The sequence below is a fragment of the Exophiala mesophila genome (genome assembly GCF_000836275.1).
Source record: "Exophiala mesophila strain CBS 40295 unplaced genomic scaffold supercont1.2, whole genome shotgun sequence".
In the NCBI taxonomy this organism is placed as follows: Eukaryota; Fungi; Ascomycota; class Eurotiomycetes; order Chaetothyriales; family Herpotrichiellaceae; genus Exophiala; species Exophiala mesophila.
Window position 1 is genome coordinate 266,104 of NW_015622505.1, and position 16,671 is coordinate 282,774.

Genomic DNA, 16,671 nt, shown 5'->3' on the forward strand with positions numbered 1-16,671 from the left:
GCAAAACTTTGCTTGGTTCGTGTCCCTTGGAGTCCAGAATCCGCGAGCAGTATCTGAAGTTCAACGTCATATCTAATCATTGACTGCGGCGCGATATGCTCAAACGCCGTCGTCCAAGAGGCAGACGCCGAGGCCCTACGCCAAGGGGAAGGGTCAACCGTCACGGACGAGGCAAATGGGCCGGAAGTGAATCGGCGACAAAGCCAAATTAGTGGCGCCTGGAGCGTATGTCCAGGTGATGGTCAACACGAATTCGGACACAAAAGGCTGTGTTGGACCATGGAGCCTCAATTGAAGTCGACGGCAACATCGACAAGTGATTCATCCATTTCTGTCAGGCGAGATTTCGCGCATTGGTCGCTCCGCTCCGGGGCCGAATTTGGAGCCTAAGGCTTGGCATCTACCGAGGCCGACTCCTCCCCACAGCCAATCACGTCGCCCAATTCTGCCTTAGTCAGCTGACTTTGCCACCTGCCTTGGATCGACAAGCCGACCTACCCTTATATCAACATATGCCTACACATTGCCATCTCTAACTTTACTCTGTACCAGGATATATCGCGCGTAGATCTACATGCTCACACGTGTACCACCTTCGTCGCTAGGTTTGGACCCTGCCGTGCCTGACTGATGTCGCGCTTGAAAATAGTAAGCTGGAGCCCCAGGTCGGCTCCAGATTCATGTCCTTGGCCGAACCCAGCGTCGATCAAATACATTTAAGTGGCCTTGAATAACCCAATTTACATCAAAGCCGGGCTCGAAAGTTTATGTTGTACGAGCATTAACCTTTCATCACTTGCCATTCTAATCACAGGAAGCCATGTCCTTACTCATCTCGCCTCCGAGCGGTTTGGTCCAGACCATCCTCCAAGGTACGAGCCGGCATGGGTATGTCCAGCATTGCCCTCCATATCACATCGCTCATGGCCGTATGATGATCAGGGGCCATGCCGGGATTCTTCTTCAACAGGAAAGAAATCCGTGCTTGGCTCACCTATAGTATTTCGTAGATGATGCTTGAAGCCACTCGAAGTCAATGGTCATGTGACCATCACCTGATTATGATCACGTGGAAGTGCAAGGCTGAGCGAATAGCGCGCAAACTCCTCCTTCTCCTGTACTCGTGACCGTAACCCATGAGGTCTGGCAAATCTGCTCCTCGGCTTTCAAGGCCTTGAATCAACTCTTATCCCGGCTCTTGAGGGTGGGATATCGTAAAAATAATGCCCTTAGTACAATTATTACGATTTACCGTGCAGCCATGCAGCAAACTTTACCACCATGTGAGTATGCCTCGACCCACTTTAAATTGACGCTTCCTCCGCCTCACCACATCCTAAGGTTTATAGAGGACATTACTTCGTAAACACTTTTTTGCATCAAGGGGACTTGCTTGCAGCCGTGCACCGTGACACAGTCGCACACATCTCCCTTAATGCGTCAGAGAATCGAATTTCACCTGTCCAATCTACCCAACTATTTACCAAGACCTTCATCGCCATCAGAACCCAACTTCCTCGGTAACGGTGAGTCCAGAAGAACACATCTGATTATTCTACTGGTTTCCACCCGACGACATGTTCCTGAAGGTAACATCAGGATAGTCCGAGCTTGGTCCTTTGAGTAGGTCGTCATCCTTGCCTGTGAGGATGTCGAAAAAGAACGCTCCAACATAGTCTCGCAGAATTGTGAGCACTCGGATCGGATCAATGGTACCGATGAAAGCCTCAACAGCCGGATCAGTCAGGTTCGTCCCGAGGAGTTTGGAGAGGATTGAGAAGTCAGTCAATGTGTTGTGAGCCGCACCGGCAATATCCAAGTGCCACTTTCGACCCAGCTGGTACTCCCAATTCTCCCACCAAGATGTATCTGAGTCCGGATGGTTGGCTGCAGTAATGAGCATGAATGGACGGCTGTTGTTTGTGGTAATCTGTTCTCCCCAGAGACCGCCATCAATATTGCAGGCTGCCTCAAGTCGTGGCTCTGCTTGAAGAGCACCAACTGCTGTGGCGCCCCCCAGAGAGTGCCCAAATATGGCTATCCGTTCAGTGTTCACCTCAGGTAGTCCGATCTGCTCGGAAAGTGTCCTATTGGTCACAAGTTTCAAGACGCTGGAGATGTCTTCAACGCGAGGCGCAAGAAATGTAAGGATGTCGTCCGCAAAGTTGTAATCTTTGGTATATTCCACGAAAGTGCTGTCCGGGTACTCCACCATTGTTGCATCGTAGGGAAAATCGACAGAGAGTATATTGAAGCCCAACGAAGCGATCCACTGTAACATTGCAGCGTAGATGCCACGAGGGGCCCAACCACCGGGTGCATACAATAGAAGGGGTGTATCACTGTTCTCTGATGCCTCAGGGCAAACTTGTAGCTCGAAGTTGCTGAAGCTTATATTTGGCAGATATTGGCCAAATAGTGTTTCCAACGCAAGAGCCGTTCTAGGAGGTAGGTAGGTAATAGTCTCGGTCTCTTCACAGGTGGCTGGCTGATAGAGAGTAAGCATCAGCCGCCGCGGTTGACCACAACCCTCGGCAAAGGGGTCCTCTCGACTTGTGTCTGTATAAGGATAATGAGTGATGTGAACATTGGCCGATCCAGGTGGCACTGGGAACAGTCTTGCTCGCACCAAGGAGCCGAACAATAGGCAAGGTAGTAGAAGTGGAGAACGCATAGTGACCGGCACACGAGAGCTGGTTGGAAGAGGTCGAAGGTTCTTACAAGATGCGATTGTGCTCTTGGCCCACGAGTGGTCAGAGGTAAATATATAGAAAATGGAGCATGCGCACCAATGACCTCACAAGCGAGTGCAGTTAAACAAGCTAACCGTGTATCGTCTGTGAGCGAGCAACTATCCAGCTAACTATTGTACCACTACTGTTTATTCCACCTAAAAGACGATCGTCCATCCGAATCGCCGTCTTCCGTCTTCCGTGGCTGAAGATCAGAACGGGGAGGAATCAGTCCGTCCAGTGTCACTGTAGGTTTCTAGCACCATAGCCGACTGTCACGCTAGGCTGGACAACAGGTGAAGCAGGTTGATTGAGAGTCTAGTACGCGGGTTATCTACAGAGTTCTATTGTAGCCCTATTACCCCTGATCAACATCCTTAGCTTGTCTATAATTTTGCCCGTTCATTAGCAAGGAACTGTCTTCTTTCTGGTCCTCCTCGACTTCCATCACCTGCGAAGGCATCGGCCGTCTCCTTGTACTCGGTACGGAAACGCCACTTTTTCGAGAGCTCAGGCTCGAGTGCTTTGTGGAGAGCAAGAGTTGTATACTTGCCGAGGACTGGCAAGAATTTGAAGGCACTGTGTTTCGATGATCGCAGGTTAGTGCACCAACATTTCTTACTTCAAGGCTACCGCGAACGGTGGTCTGGGGGAGAGGAAAGAACTTACTGCCCACTGCCTCCTCCGGCAATGAAAAGATTACGATAATCTGGGTGGTAGTCCATGATGAAATCGCCCGTGGGCGTGTCGGTGTACCAGCACACAGCAACCCGTTCAAATGGTCGCTCAGCAAGTTCGGGCAGCAACTCTTTGAGGCCGTCTCGCAGCCGGCGTTCCCCATCTAACGGGATATAGTTCTTGCGTCCACCGGTAACCGCAAAAGGTGGCGTCGAAACATCAGACTTGAGGATCTCGCGTTCACTTTCACTTGGGGATCGTTCATAACCCCATCCATGCACGGCCATCTTCAACAGCGATGTGTCTTTGTGTGGTGGGAAGTTGAACCATCCCGTACCGAAATTGACGTAGATAGGCATTTGCTCATATTTCTTCATCTCCTCCGGCGACAGACGAAGGTACGCAAGGACTTGGCCGGTTGAGAGAGTGGAGTTGTACATGGGCACCAGACTGGCTGCCCACGCACCGGCAGAGAGAATAAACAGGTCACCTAGGACCTCGGTGCCGGCCAGAGTTTTGGCAGCGCGAATTGTCCCTGACGTATCTCTGTCGAACTTGACAACGGTGCCAGCACGACCTGACAAGAACGAAACCCCGCGGAGAACGCACTCATCACGCAGGCTGACAACGGCCTTGAGTGCATCTGCCCAGCCTGCTTGTTGGTTGTGGTAGCCCATGAACTCGGGTCCAGCAAGAGGACCACTCAAGGTTGGATATAGACTTCGCGTGGCATCAGCGGAAGGTAATCTTTCCCACGGGAGGTTCGCGCGGTCTAAAGCATTGGTGGCATTCTCGATATAGGTCCTTCCAAGAGAGTTGCGATCGCTGGTTAACACAACAGGCGCGGGAACGAAAATATCTTTGTATTTGGGCGATTTGGACCATTTCTCATACGCTTCCAAGGCCACCTTGAGGTAGAGATCGTCGGCGTAGTCGAATCGAATGACCCGTGAGATGTCAACGCTGGAGCCGTCAGGAACCTGGAACTGGAGATTAGAAGAGCGTTTATCGATAATTGACTATCTTTTCTCACCGGGGGCACATGGCGATCTAGGACGGTGATATTTCGATATCCCTGCAAAGCAAGTTCAAGAGCGGTTGTCAGGCCAAATATCCCGGCACCAACCACGACGATGTTCCAATCTTTCTTCATTCCGTCCATGAGACTTTCTAATTGCGGTTTTCGTTAGGTCTACACTTCTTCTCTAAGCAAGTCCTCGCATCGAGGAGAACAAGACCATATCTGCTCGTTATCGAGCCCAGATTTGAGTCTCTTGGCCGTGTGCCGACTCCCGGGAACCAACATGATAGAGATGATCTAGAAGGGATAGTGGACTGACATCGTATTCTACGGAAATCGGCACTATCAATCTGGCGCAAGCATGAAAGATGGTGCTCGGCTGACGAGGTCGAGCATAACGTGCAAATCATCCACAAAGCGGCAGACGAGGTCCGGGATACGGAGGCCGGAAGCCGGAAGCAGGGATGCTTCCTCTACTTAGTGGAGATGATACCGGACTTGGCACTGACTGAACTTTGCCGCAAGTTGGGATAAAGAGATAGAAGATCTGTTATTACAGGTGTGTCGTACCCCAGGAATAGCGCCCTTCATATCTCCCGATCTGAATTGGTTTCTCGAACGATTTTGAATAATTCTTGTTGAAGAAAGACACATTGGAGTTGTCAATATCACCACGATTCAACCATGTCGAATGCCCAAGGTTCCAGCACGGCGGGCGTAGCCCGTTCAGCTATCAAAACTCCTCTTCTCATTCCAGGTCGAGGTGATCCTATCAACGATGCTATCCTGGTGTACTCTTCAGGCAAGATCGACTATGCTGGGCCTCTCTCAAAACTTCCTAAGTCCCTGGAAGTCCCCAAGGAGCGGACGGTCGAGGTTCCTGTCTTGCTCCCGGGCCTCTGGGATTGCCACGTGCACTTCATTGGACATCTGGAACAGAGTATGGCTGGCATGGTCGCCCCTTCGCAATTTTTGGCCGGAACTCGTACGGCACACGACGTTGCAGCCACCTTGAACGCCGGGTTCACCAGTGTCCGCGAGACTGCAGGCTTCGGGGTTGAGCTTTCCCAGGAAATTGAGGCCGGTCGGCTCATTGGTCCCAACATCTACTCAGTATGTGCTGCTATCAGTTGCACAGGCGGCCACGTCGATCACCATTCCATGCCAGAAAACCACTTTCACGAAATGAGCTGCCACGGCCTTCCTATGGTGACGGCAGACGGTGTCGAGGAATGTATCAAAGTGGTACGACAACAACTTCGCAAAGGCGCCAAGGCCATCAAGATCTGCACCAGTGGAGGAGTTTCCAGTGAACGTGACGACCCACAACACCAGCAGTTCTCTGACGCGGAAATTAAAACCATGGTTGAGGAGGCAGCTCGATCGCAACGCGCTATGGCGGCGCACGCCCACGGTCTTCCCGGCATTATGGCGGCAATTCGCGGCGGGGTCACCACTATTGAGCACGGGACCTACATCAACGACGAGGCGATTAGACTGATGAAGGAGAAAGGCATCATCCTCGTCCCAACCCGTGGTATCATTGAGGATGGCTTGACAGTAGCCGAGGTGTGGTCGGAGAAGGCATACGAGAAGCTGAAGCCAGTTGCAATTCAACATGCCAAAGCTTACCGTGCAGCAGTGGCTGGTGGTGTTAAGATTGCCAGCGGTTCGGACTTTGGCATCAGCAAACGAGGCACCGCATTGAGTCACGGACAGAACGGCAGGGAATTGGTGCTGGCGGTTCAGGTGGGCGGAATGACCCCCTTGCAGGCAATCGAGGCTGCTACTGCCACTGCCCCAGGCGTTCTCGGCCCTCAGGCTCCCAAGACTGGCCTGTTGACGGAGGGTTATGACGCGGATTTCATTGCACTGACGTCCAATCCTTTGGAAAATATCAGCATCATCTCTAACCCAGACAACGTTACACATGTCTGGCTCGCCGGAAACCTGAAGAAATCTCCGGGAAAACCGATTATTGAACTGAGCCGGACGAAGCTGTAGAGGCTTCTGTTGCATGTACTATGTAAACGAGTCCTAGTCTTTGATAAAATTGAATGTGGCCATTGTCATGTGCAACTCAAGTACCGAGAAGCAATCGATGCTCTTGTAGTCAAATTGATGAATCTACTCAAATCAGGAAGTTCGACGCTTGTTCCAAAATTACGTTTTATCAAGTGACATATCTAATTGTTGTATCCCATGTATTCTACTCTTACTCCTTCCTATCATTTCCGCGTATCCCATGTGTTCTACTATTACTCCTCCCTAGCATTTCGGCGTATCTTTAATTGGAGCCGTGTCTTTAATTCATGCCGTGTCTTATCTCTTCGACATGATGATATACCTGCCTCCTTGACTAAATTGGCCAATGCACGTTTCACTGCCGTATGCCGCTCGAACTGATAACCAGGTCCAGACAGGCCTCGACGTCAAGCGATTATGCTGCTAGATACGAACACTTTGATGACTAGCTAATCAGATTCATGTTTCTCTAAACCACCGATCACAATCAGTAGCAAGTTTCCACGTGGTGCCGCTCGAACCGGTGAACCGAAATCGCTCCACTCTAAAAATTCCTTGTTCCGCATCCGTGTCCCGTATACCGACCCGCAGTCTAGACTGATTTCCCACACCCCACGAAACTCTTCCGCCGCGATCTGCTAATCAGATCAGCAACCAAACATGATATATAAGTTCCCTCGTGGGTCGGATGGTACTGACAAGACCCATGAGCCGGTTCAATAACGGACACCTTCACCATCCTTGACGCTCAAAATTTTATCATCGTCGTAAAGCATGGATATCAACTCCAAGGACAAGGAAGTGGCAGCAGCGTCGTCATCTGTCAACGATGACTCGTTGGAGGATGCCAAAAAGGGGACAGTGATTGCTGAAATCGATGCGACTCCCACTTCAGTCGTGACTCCAGCCGAGAAACGCCTTCTACGAAAGATCGACTGGCGGGTTTTGCCCATCCCCATCCTGCTGGTCGGCCTGTCTTCGATTGACAGAACCAATATTGCCTCAGCGAGGGTCGCAGGAATGGCAGATGATCTCGACTTGGAAGGAAACCGGTACAATATCGCTGTTTCGGGTAGGTTATATCTCTCCCCGTCCATTTCCGCTGCTCTCTAGCAGCTTTGGTCCGCACAAGACTGACTTGCGTGTGCCATGCTAGTCTTCTTCATCTTTTATGCTCTGTCTGAGCTACCGAGCAATCTCATCGTCCGACCAATTGGTGTCGTTCCATACTTGTCGTTCCTCATCTTTGCATGGGGCACTGTCGCCATGTGCCTTGGTTTCGTGAACAATTTCGTCCAACTCACCGTATTGCGACTTCTGTTGGGTCTTTTCGAGGGTGGACTCAATGTAAGGACCAGTCGAATCCTTTGTGACACCTTCCTCAACCATGCTGACGTGTTGTCTTAGCCTGCTTGCGTCTATCTGATCTCCTCATGGTACAGGCGCTACGAGACGCACCGGAGAATTGCCATCTGGTATACGATGGCCAGCATCTTTGCCGGTTTCTCCGGCGTCATCTCATACGGGTTCAGTAAAATGGAGGGAGTGGGAGGACTCCGAGGATGGCGCTGGATCTTCATCATGCCCGGTATAATCACCATCGCATGCGTTGTCATCGTTTACCTCTACGTCTCCGAATTCCCTGAGAAGGCCAAATGGCTGAAGCCAGAGGAGCTCGAGCTCGTTAAACAACGCCTCCAAGATGATCGGGCTGAAGAATTCAACGACAAGGCATCATTCAAGGAGTCACTGGCCCCATTGAAAGACTGGCGGATCTGGGCCATGTCTATGTTGTACTTGTACCCGGCCGCCGGATTCTATGCTTTGGCCTTCTTCATGCCCAGTATTCTCAGCGCCTTTGGATTTTCGGTGGCTCTTAGCCAGATTCTTCAGACTCCGCCCTACATGCTGGGGGCCATTTGCTCGGTTGCGACAGGGTACTACGCCGACAAATACCGCATACGATCGCCCTTTATGATTGGTTACGCCGTCGTGACTGTCATCGGTTTCATTCTGATGGGCTGGGGTCCAAACACAGGCGGCAAACTGACTGGCGTCTTCTTCTCCATGGCGGGAATCCAATGCATCATCCCGACCGTCCTCACTTTCATGCCCAACAACCTGGTCTCGGTCAGAGCTCGACGAGTGGGGATCGCCACACAAATTGTGTTTGGAGCCGTTGGTGGCGTCGTTGGTTCCCAAATCTTTCGAGCACAAGATGCACCTGGGTATAGACCCGGCATGTATGCGGCGTTTGGTCTCATGGTGGGATTCGTCATCAATGTGCTTGCCGTCGTCGAGTACTTCCGACGTCAGAACAAGAAGGCGGACCAGGGGCTTGTGATCATCGATGGGGTGGCAGGATTTCGATATACACTATAGTTTTAAGGGGAGGTTGACTTGATGCTACATTGTCAGGACGTAGATGACAAAGTTTCGGTAGCTTCAGCCGAGGGAGCACAAGAAGCTGATAGGTTTGAGGGTGACGGTTGTATAGCTCTTACTATTGAGCCCTGTGGCAAATTAGAAATCATTAAGAGTACACCATCCACATAGTAAATCATTGGTCATTTTTGGCTGAAAATGTGAACTCGTTCATCAACTTGTACAAATTTGGGGAGGGTTCTCATTGTCAGCTGACCACGAGTCCAAGGTGACAGAAACTCCAACGGATCGGAAGCGTGAGGTCGGCCAGGTTTCAATGTCTGCCAAAGACCACTCGGTGGTGGACCGTTGACTTTAATCATCTACGAGTGGACGATGATTGTGAGTCTAATCACAATCTGGACAAGTTCCTCAGCGCAAGCGTGCGATCTCGATATACTTTCGCTTTGAAGACCCGGGCTCAACGGTATGTCTGGTATAGGCGGCCATCCACCCCAAAATATCTTCTTTTGAGCCTTCATTGCGAACCAGGAGATGGGCCTAGCCATGTTGGCCCCTCTGAAAAATGAGTGGACCATGGCCGGCCAAAGAAGGACCAATCATTCGTAACGTCTGGAAAGATATCAAAGTCTTCGTTAGGCCAGTCGATTGGTTCGGGCACTGCCAAGGCATATGGACGGTTCTGCCGTGGTTCAACCGCGGCCGAGTCATTGGATGCGGACGTGATAGTCTCTGGGAGAAGGTTGGAAGTCATATCGGAGGGCTGGAAGTTGTGTCGGGGAGCGGAGTTTAGGACAGGAGATGTCCTCTCTTGTTCAAGGGCGAGGGCTGCATAGTCAAAGAGCTTGGCCATGAGATCGAGGTCCTCTTGCTCCACGTTCACGTGCGAGATCTCGTTGTGAGGAATGGCTCCGTCGTATTCGCCATGTACATGGCTGATGGTGTTACGACTGTGAAGACGGATTGAGATTTCCTCAAGGACACTCAGCTGGGAATGTCAGTATAGATCGAGGTGTCGCATGCCAGAACTTACAATGTTGCCTACACTAGGCCATATCTTGGCTGTCTTTTGGAGGTAATCATGTGCTTTGTCATATTTGCGCCGGGCAGCACTCGCAACCTTTGGGTTATCGTTGATGGTATGTTCCAGCTGGATACTGGCTGCAAGTGCAACGAGATAGGCGATGAAGGGATCATAAGTGGTGATGCCTGCTTCTTCTGTCTCAATGATGTGTCGGATGACCCAATTGGAGTGTATCATGGAATCTTGGTGGGACTTTTGTAAGGTTGTCAGAGGAACTTGATCATGCTGTTGACGAGTTTTCATGAACAAAACAAAGGGATGATGGCTAGAATTATCATTACAAGACTCGTCATAGTCCCAAGCGTGGAGAACTTACAGACGACATCGTGTGGCAGAATAGAGTATTTGATAAAACACCCAGGCTGAGTAGTAGGGTCGTAGGTGAGGTTCATTCAAAACACGACGGGGAGATCCAACCGCAGTATATCGGTGTGGATGGGCTTCTATTTTGGATCAGAGAGGTCAGGGGGCTCTTCTGGGAGCACTCACTCATTTCGAATTCCATCAGACGGCCCTCAATGGCGGCATGGGTGGAATCATGTCTCCAAAAGGGAATGAGGGCCGATGAGCTGTCGTCGAACATGTCCATGAGCGAGCCATGCCATATGTCAAGGAGCACAATGTTGAGAGAAATGATATCCAAGGTACCCGCCCGAAGCATATCTCCAGGCGAAGTCGGCAACGTCATGTCTGTCGACGCAGAAAAGCCTTGGGGATTGGGCGGGCCGCATGGCATGAGAAAGAGCCGAAAAGACGAGGCCGCGACGCAAGAGGATCTCACGCTACCACCACTGAATATGCGGTCCATCATGAACAGTGTCCACACGACCGAGCGCCAGGCGAGTGACAAGTGGCCCTCGGACGATCCAGGAGACTCTTTGCGAAGCAAGTCACGTGTTTGAGCCAATCTGAGGCCAAGAGCAACTTGAGCCTGAGCTCTGTGGGGTTTGCCGGCTTGGAAGCACCTGGTTTCAGCGGGTGATGATGGGGTGGTATTTGATATGACACTCACTGGCAAAATCGACCTGAGCTAGTAAGCAGAGCGCCTGAAAATAAGCCAGATCAAAGTCGAAATTGGCATATTGAGCTGCTAGAAGGCTCCATGCTGCCTCAGTCAACATTCCACACATTTCGGCCAGAGCGTCTTTGCTGGTGAAGAGAGGATGCTGGCTGATGCGCAGACTGACAGCGAGCAAAGGGAGCAGCACGAGCTTGGGGTATTCAGCCACTGAAGCTTGTCGACTGCCGTTCATTTCCATCAGAAGCGGGTAGGGCTGGTTGTGAAAATGTTGGAAATAGAGTCGGATGCCTTCTTCCCTAATCTCATCTGGGATCTCGAAGTCGCTGGTGATCCTGGGTGGCAAGTTAGCAAGATTTCAGTAATGAAATTGACGGGCTGGCCTACTGAAAGGTACCAGTGGGAGAGGTCGAGTCGATCGAGGCCATCTCGGCCGCGTGACGCAGTCCTTGTCCGCTTTCCAGGTCGACAATTCCCTTGGCGCTGGTCAAGAAGCGTCAGAACAACGCGAGGGCAGGATGAGAGGAGCTGGTGTAGAGAGCTACTGACCCTAAAACCTGTGCCAACTCACAAAGCTTAGATTCGACTGCGCTTAACCGGTCGGACTGTGTGGAGAAAATGAGTTGGCGACGATGCAGTTCAGGCTTATGGCACCCACGTCATGATGTCCCTGACTGGAAGAAAAGGTCGGAGGAGTCCTGCGACCTCGACCCCGAGCTCTTGTCACTTTGTCGGATTGCGATGTTCTCTCGGCATAAACACATCGTTGTCGCAGGCGTATGCAGAGGGAGCATCTTGGTTTCTCGCCTGGACACCGTGACTTTTTACGCCTGTCGATAGTCAGTGATTTTTGTTTCAGATCTCTGGTTTGCGGTCCTTCGCGACTGTAGCAGGTGATGGAATTACCGGCAGTTCTCGCAGGCCTGGCTCGCGCGCTTGACGGGCTCGACAAAAAATTCATCGGCATGTGAAGGTAGATCATCAGCCATGAAAGACGAGCAGATGTGATGATCCTCGTAATTCTGTTTTTCGCTCAAGAAGTCTTTTGATAGTTGAATGAGCAAAGTAGTAAATTCGTCTGGTGGGAATGGTGGTCAGAGGGAGAGTGGATAAGTTATCGCAGTCACGAGACTCTGACTCCATAATGAACAAGCGATGATATGGGGAAGGAACGAGTGGATGATATGGGAGAGGGAAGAAGCCGACGACAACCGAAAGAGGAGGAACAACCGTAAGTGTGCACAGATGATAGCAAGAGCGAGCGGCAAGAGCGGCAAGCAGCAGAACACGGCAAGGGCACCGCAGCACAGCCTCCTAGTAAGTTTGGAGGCAAGTGCCTACCTACCCGTGATAATGGAGACGCCCTACCTTCCTTGAGATATCGATGCTACAACATGGTCTCATCTTGTGCAGCATAAACATCGAAGATCAACAATTTTGTGCAAAGTCACTGTCTTGACTCGTAGCAAAGCTGTCTTTATTGTCGGGCGAGTCACTGTGCCGGATTTCCCGGGATTCTGATTAGATAGCTGGGAATTATACTTTAACTGGCCCCTCTTTTTCCCCAGGCTCGCCTATTCTCTGCACCTCGATTTGGTGGCTTACCTCGACTCGAGTGTAGCACACGGAACACGGAGCCCGGCCCACGGAACTTGAATATTGAGTAACCTTCCACATTCACTTTCAGGTTGATAACGGTCGAGTGCGGTAGGCTATGGTAGGCTATGGTTTCTTATTGACTCGTAGACAGGAAAGCATCAATGAGGTGTGATAACGGACTGGCAATAACGGGTTATTAAGGATGTTCCAATCAAGCATCTAGTATGTAGATGATGAGCTTGTAGGTGCCGGAGGGATGAACCAGTCAGGCAGTGCAATACAACAAGAGTCAACGTGCCGAGTCGATGCAATCCAACGACCGGCCACGTGACAGTGTGACATGTTCAATCTCTCGACTCTCAAGAAAGAGTCTGCTTTCAATATGTCTAGGACGGTGAATACGACTTCATGCGAGATGGCATTGGCATTGCCCATGTTCTTGGTGGTCTCGGTAGTGCTCAGCCCCGTGAATCGCCGCCCAACTGAATCTGTAAACCGAAGCTGTAAATCGATCAGTTGCCATCGAGGATGGCAATGACTTCTGTCAGCACATCCAATTGGGTCGCCAAGATCACCACTTAGTCATCTTTGACATTATGGTGGGCGTCAATGACATCCTTGTTCGTCCGCTGGTGAAAGAAAATTACTCCAAGTGGTGCAGAGACTACATGCAATCACATCAACTGAATGGTCTTGTAATCATTAAACAATATCCTATGCTGAATATCTCCCATGGCATGTAGCGTTGTGCACCGTAGCCATTCCATCAACGCTTCAGGTCATAAACACCACAAACGCAGAATTTATCTGACATTCCGACGCTTTCCAGCTGCCGTCCTGGCACCTCCACTTTTGGCTTTGGGGTTGGTAGCGGACGCAGTGGCACTCCGAGTCTGGATTGCATACTCGCCCCCTCGACGTTCCGAGGAATTGACCTGTACGCCTTCGTCGTAATCACTGTCATCGTCGTCTTCGGGTTCCGAATCGGACGGTACCCGATAGCGCATGACCTCTGGCTCTTCAGGTTCTGGTAAGAAGAGTTCATCTTGAACTCGTCGATAGCCGACTGGTGACTGTTGATGCGTCAAAGGGGGTCCGGACGCAACCCTTCGTTGGGGAGACCCGAAGCGAGGATCAGAGGGATCGAAACGTGGTGCCCGTGCAGTACTGGTTTGGTACGGGAGGTGCTCGAGGGGCACATTTACCAGGCCAGAATTAGAGCGCACGCGAGGCTCCCAGTCTGAATCGGAGGGATCGGGTCGAGAAGTGCGGGACGAAGACGAGCCAGGCCATTGAGAATAAACGTCAGGGTTGGAGGCGATGCGGGGGGCGTAATATGGATGCTGGTATTGTGCTGGGTTAGGCATCTGGAGAGGCTGCTGCCGCAAGGATTGGTTCGAATTTGTTCGCGACCCTTGTCGGGAGGATTCAGCCTGTCGTGGACCCGTTACATAGTAGCCTTGAGCGTAGTGTACTCGGCGTCCGACATGGCCATACTCTGAATCAGGGAGAGCGTGAGAGCGTGGGGTGTTCAGAGAATCTTCTCTATCTGAGCGAGACTGACTAGAGGCAGTGCTTCGACCACGGTCGCGGCCGTCAGAAATGGCTTTCCTGCGTGGTGAGTTGCTTGCAGACTTGCTATTGCTTCTGCTGGGCTTTTTGCGAACTTCGGCCGCGACAGGCTTGCGTTTGACAGGGGCCTCCTTTTTGCTCTTGGGCGCAGCCTGTTTGGGAGCGATCGAGGGATATGGAGGGGCCTCGTTCCGCTCTAATCGTTCCAAGGCATCAATTTCAGCTCGAGTCAAATTGACGTTGGGCTTACCCAGAGCCCGGGCACGTGCTATTCTCTCCAAAGCTCTTTCCACCAGCAAATCTTCTTTCTCCTTGTAGGCCACTTGCACCGGGTTTCGTAGAGCCAGGCCGGTACGGGCATCGTGGTTGTTTTCGTCGTCATCTGAGGGAGGGGTAAACTCATGTATAAAAGCGGCGCCCGAACGCCGACGGCGGACCTGGCGACCGCCCAAGTCTATACCGTCAAAATGAAGTTCATCTGAAACAAATCTAGTTTCGCTGTAGTTCTGCTCCAAACCGACGCCTTGTGACGAGTCATCGTCAGTGTCAAGTTCCTCGACACGATCATAGTAAGGGGATCGTGAAAAGTCCCATTCTCTGTCGGGCCTCGTCCCTGGTCGTCCCCCTGGTGGTCTTCCCCAAGGGGGCACATCGTATGGAGTTCGCGGCCGACCACCTAGACCGCCTCCTCGGAAAAAGCATTCTCAATAGGCCTATCCATGAGAGATGCATGACCAAGAATGGTCACGCCGGTAGCTCCAATGAGCCACAAAACTGTTGCAATTGGTGAAGCAATAAAAGCAATAGGGACGGCGACGCATGCCAAACCGGTGTAGAGCTGAGAAGTCGTTGCTCTGATTGTACCAATCTCCAAATCTTGACCACCCAGTTTGCCAATTGCCCACATGCCACCAACCACGAGGATGATGTCGAAAAGGAGATAGAGATTGGTGAGCAGTGAATAGACCGAAAGCATGACAAAGACGACGGCATAATTGGAGGAGAAGTAGCTGAGATTGTAGTTGACCCTGGTTTGGACTTCGGCAAAGTTGTTTGGCTTGGACAATCTCTTGAGATCCAGGAACTCGGAGATGGGCTTGATGTTTGCGAATCTCGATGCTATAGACTGAGATCGTACGCCGCTGAAGCGATCGGACAAATTGAGACGGGACGTCAAGGCGTCAAGGGGGATGCTAATTCTTGCCATGGCGATGGATGTGAGGGAGGTAGTAATACGATTCGAAAAGAAGCAATGAAGGTACTTGTCGCTGTTTGTTTGTTAGCGATATGATCCAGATAGTCGGCAAAAATGTCAAATGGATCATGACTGAGGGTTTCTCTGGAACGAGTGTGCGGCGCAGCTTCCTCAATCTAGATTTTACCGACGCGTGGAGGAGGTTAGAGATTGTGAATGATAGCGTGTGACTTACGAGGAAAAGTGTGACAAAGTGTTTGGCAACGGGCAGTTGGTTCAAGTGAACGTGGTTGATGGTGAGTGAGTGTGAGGTTCAGTGGTGTATGAAAAAGAATAGCAGTCACAGGGCTTTAAAAAAGTTGGTAGGCAGCCGTCTTTTTCAGGTCTGTGAGATGGATTGAGATTGGGGAGGTGAGATTTGAGGTGATTTGCCCCCTAATTCGGGTGGGAAGGGAAAGGGAAGGGGAAGGGGGGAAAGGGGAATGGAATTGGTGGATGAGCTGAACGGTGGACCGAAAGGCTAAAAAAGAGATCGAGGCGCGTGTGTGAGTGTGCGAGGGTGCGAGAAGGTGGCTTTGGTGGCTCTGGTGGCTCTGGTTCTGTGCCTGTGCCACTCTTTGTGTGTGTGGCAAGCAGGGCTCAGCAAGTCGCCAATCTGCCTCTACCCCTGCGAGATCCACCACCAAAAAGATAAACCCCGGGGGAACACTGCCTGGCTGTAGTCGTCCTTATCCTAGATGGCCTATGCGTCAGTCAGGCCCCAACATTCAAGTTCAACATCTATGATGATTCAAACAATACCAAACAAGTGAAACAAGTGACTCGTGAGAAAGGTCAGGTGTTCTGCTGGGGTGGAACTTACCAAAAAGAAGTGCAAATGTTTTGTCAGAATTTCAATCTCTCCCCGGTCCCAACTGTGGTGCCCTTTGTCTCCTTGACCTGGCCTCTGCAGGCTCAAGGCGGCGAAAAGGGCATTGTCACAGTACAGTCTCTTCTCTGTAGTGCAGTTTTGTGCCCGCAACGGCAGATGGAGAAAAAGAAGAGGGAAGAAAAAAGAGGGAATCGGAAGGTATAAGGCAACAAACGGTTCAGTTCTCTGATGGCGGGGCTGGGTGTCGAACGAGGGGACCTGACCTGTAGTACTTGTCTGATGATGATGAATACACTTTTCTCCCCCACAAACACCCGGCGTGCTTGTCTGGCACTTCTGGGCAGTGGGCGGGCAGTGGGCAGGCCTCAGACAAGTCTCTCGGCCGTGCTGACCTTGCTGGTCATGCCTGTTCACTGGGTGCTCCGAGTAGACTTTAGCGGGCACTTGAAAGGACACGCAGCCACCAACAGGGCATGAACAGGCACGACAGG

The 16,671-nt window shown here is 51.3% G+C and overlaps 6 protein-coding genes across 6 annotated transcripts; 2 read left to right on the forward strand and 4 right to left on the reverse strand.

Annotated features, from left to right (window-relative positions):
• Nucleotides 1–3,118: 3,118 nt before the first annotated feature.
• Nucleotides 3,119–4,687, reverse strand: PV10_02025 (uncharacterized protein; the record flags this gene model as incomplete). The annotated part of the gene is made up of 3 exons (XM_016366297.1): nt 4,444–4,687; nt 3,402–4,390; nt 3,119–3,311 (listed from the first exon to the last, which is right to left on the reverse strand). Exons 1-3 carry the CDS (start codon nt 4,570–4,572, stop codon nt 3,119–3,121), a joined length of 1,311 nt encoding a protein of 436 aa, XP_016225815.1. The 5' UTR covers nt 4,573–4,687.
• A 314-nt stretch (nt 4,688–5,001) lies between these two features.
• Nucleotides 5,002–6,526, forward strand: PV10_02026 (uncharacterized protein). Its single transcript, XM_016366298.1, has one exon. It carries the CDS (start codon nt 5,116–5,118, stop codon nt 6,433–6,435), a length of 1,320 nt encoding a protein of 439 aa, XP_016225816.1. The 5' UTR covers nt 5,002–5,115; the 3' UTR covers nt 6,436–6,526.
• A 545-nt stretch (nt 6,527–7,071) lies between these two features.
• PV10_02027 (uncharacterized protein) lies at nt 7,072–8,999 on the forward strand. The gene is made up of 3 exons (XM_016366299.1): nt 7,072–7,528; nt 7,613–7,803; nt 7,864–8,999. Exons 1-3 carry the CDS (start codon nt 7,231–7,233, stop codon nt 8,836–8,838), a joined length of 1,464 nt encoding a protein of 487 aa, XP_016225817.1. The 5' UTR covers nt 7,072–7,230; the 3' UTR covers nt 8,839–8,999.
• Nucleotides 9,000–9,358: 359 nt separating this feature from the next.
• Nucleotides 9,359–10,736, reverse strand: PV10_02028 (uncharacterized protein; the record flags this gene model as incomplete). The annotated part of the gene is made up of 4 exons (XM_016366300.1): nt 9,359–9,829; nt 9,875–10,190; nt 10,242–10,368; nt 10,415–10,736. The coding sequence occupies 4 exons, from the start codon at nt 10,734–10,736 to the stop codon at nt 9,359–9,361; spliced, it is 1,236 nt and encodes a 411-aa protein (XP_016225818.1).
• Nucleotides 10,737–10,896: 160 nt separating this feature from the next.
• PV10_02029 (uncharacterized protein) lies at nt 10,897–11,932 on the reverse strand (the record flags this gene model as incomplete). Its single annotated transcript, XM_016366301.1, has 5 exons — nt 10,897–11,278; nt 11,331–11,426; nt 11,493–11,548; nt 11,602–11,773; nt 11,850–11,932. The coding sequence occupies 5 exons, from the start codon at nt 11,930–11,932 to the stop codon at nt 10,897–10,899; spliced, it is 789 nt and encodes a 262-aa protein (XP_016225819.1).
• A 1,413-nt stretch (nt 11,933–13,345) lies between these two features.
• PV10_02030 (uncharacterized protein) lies at nt 13,346–15,321 on the reverse strand (the record flags this gene model as incomplete). Its single annotated transcript, XM_016366302.1, has 2 exons — nt 13,346–14,817; nt 14,850–15,321. The coding sequence occupies 2 exons, from the start codon at nt 15,319–15,321 to the stop codon at nt 13,346–13,348; spliced, it is 1,944 nt and encodes a 647-aa protein (XP_016225820.1).
• Between the last annotated feature and the right edge of the window lie 1,350 nt (nt 15,322–16,671).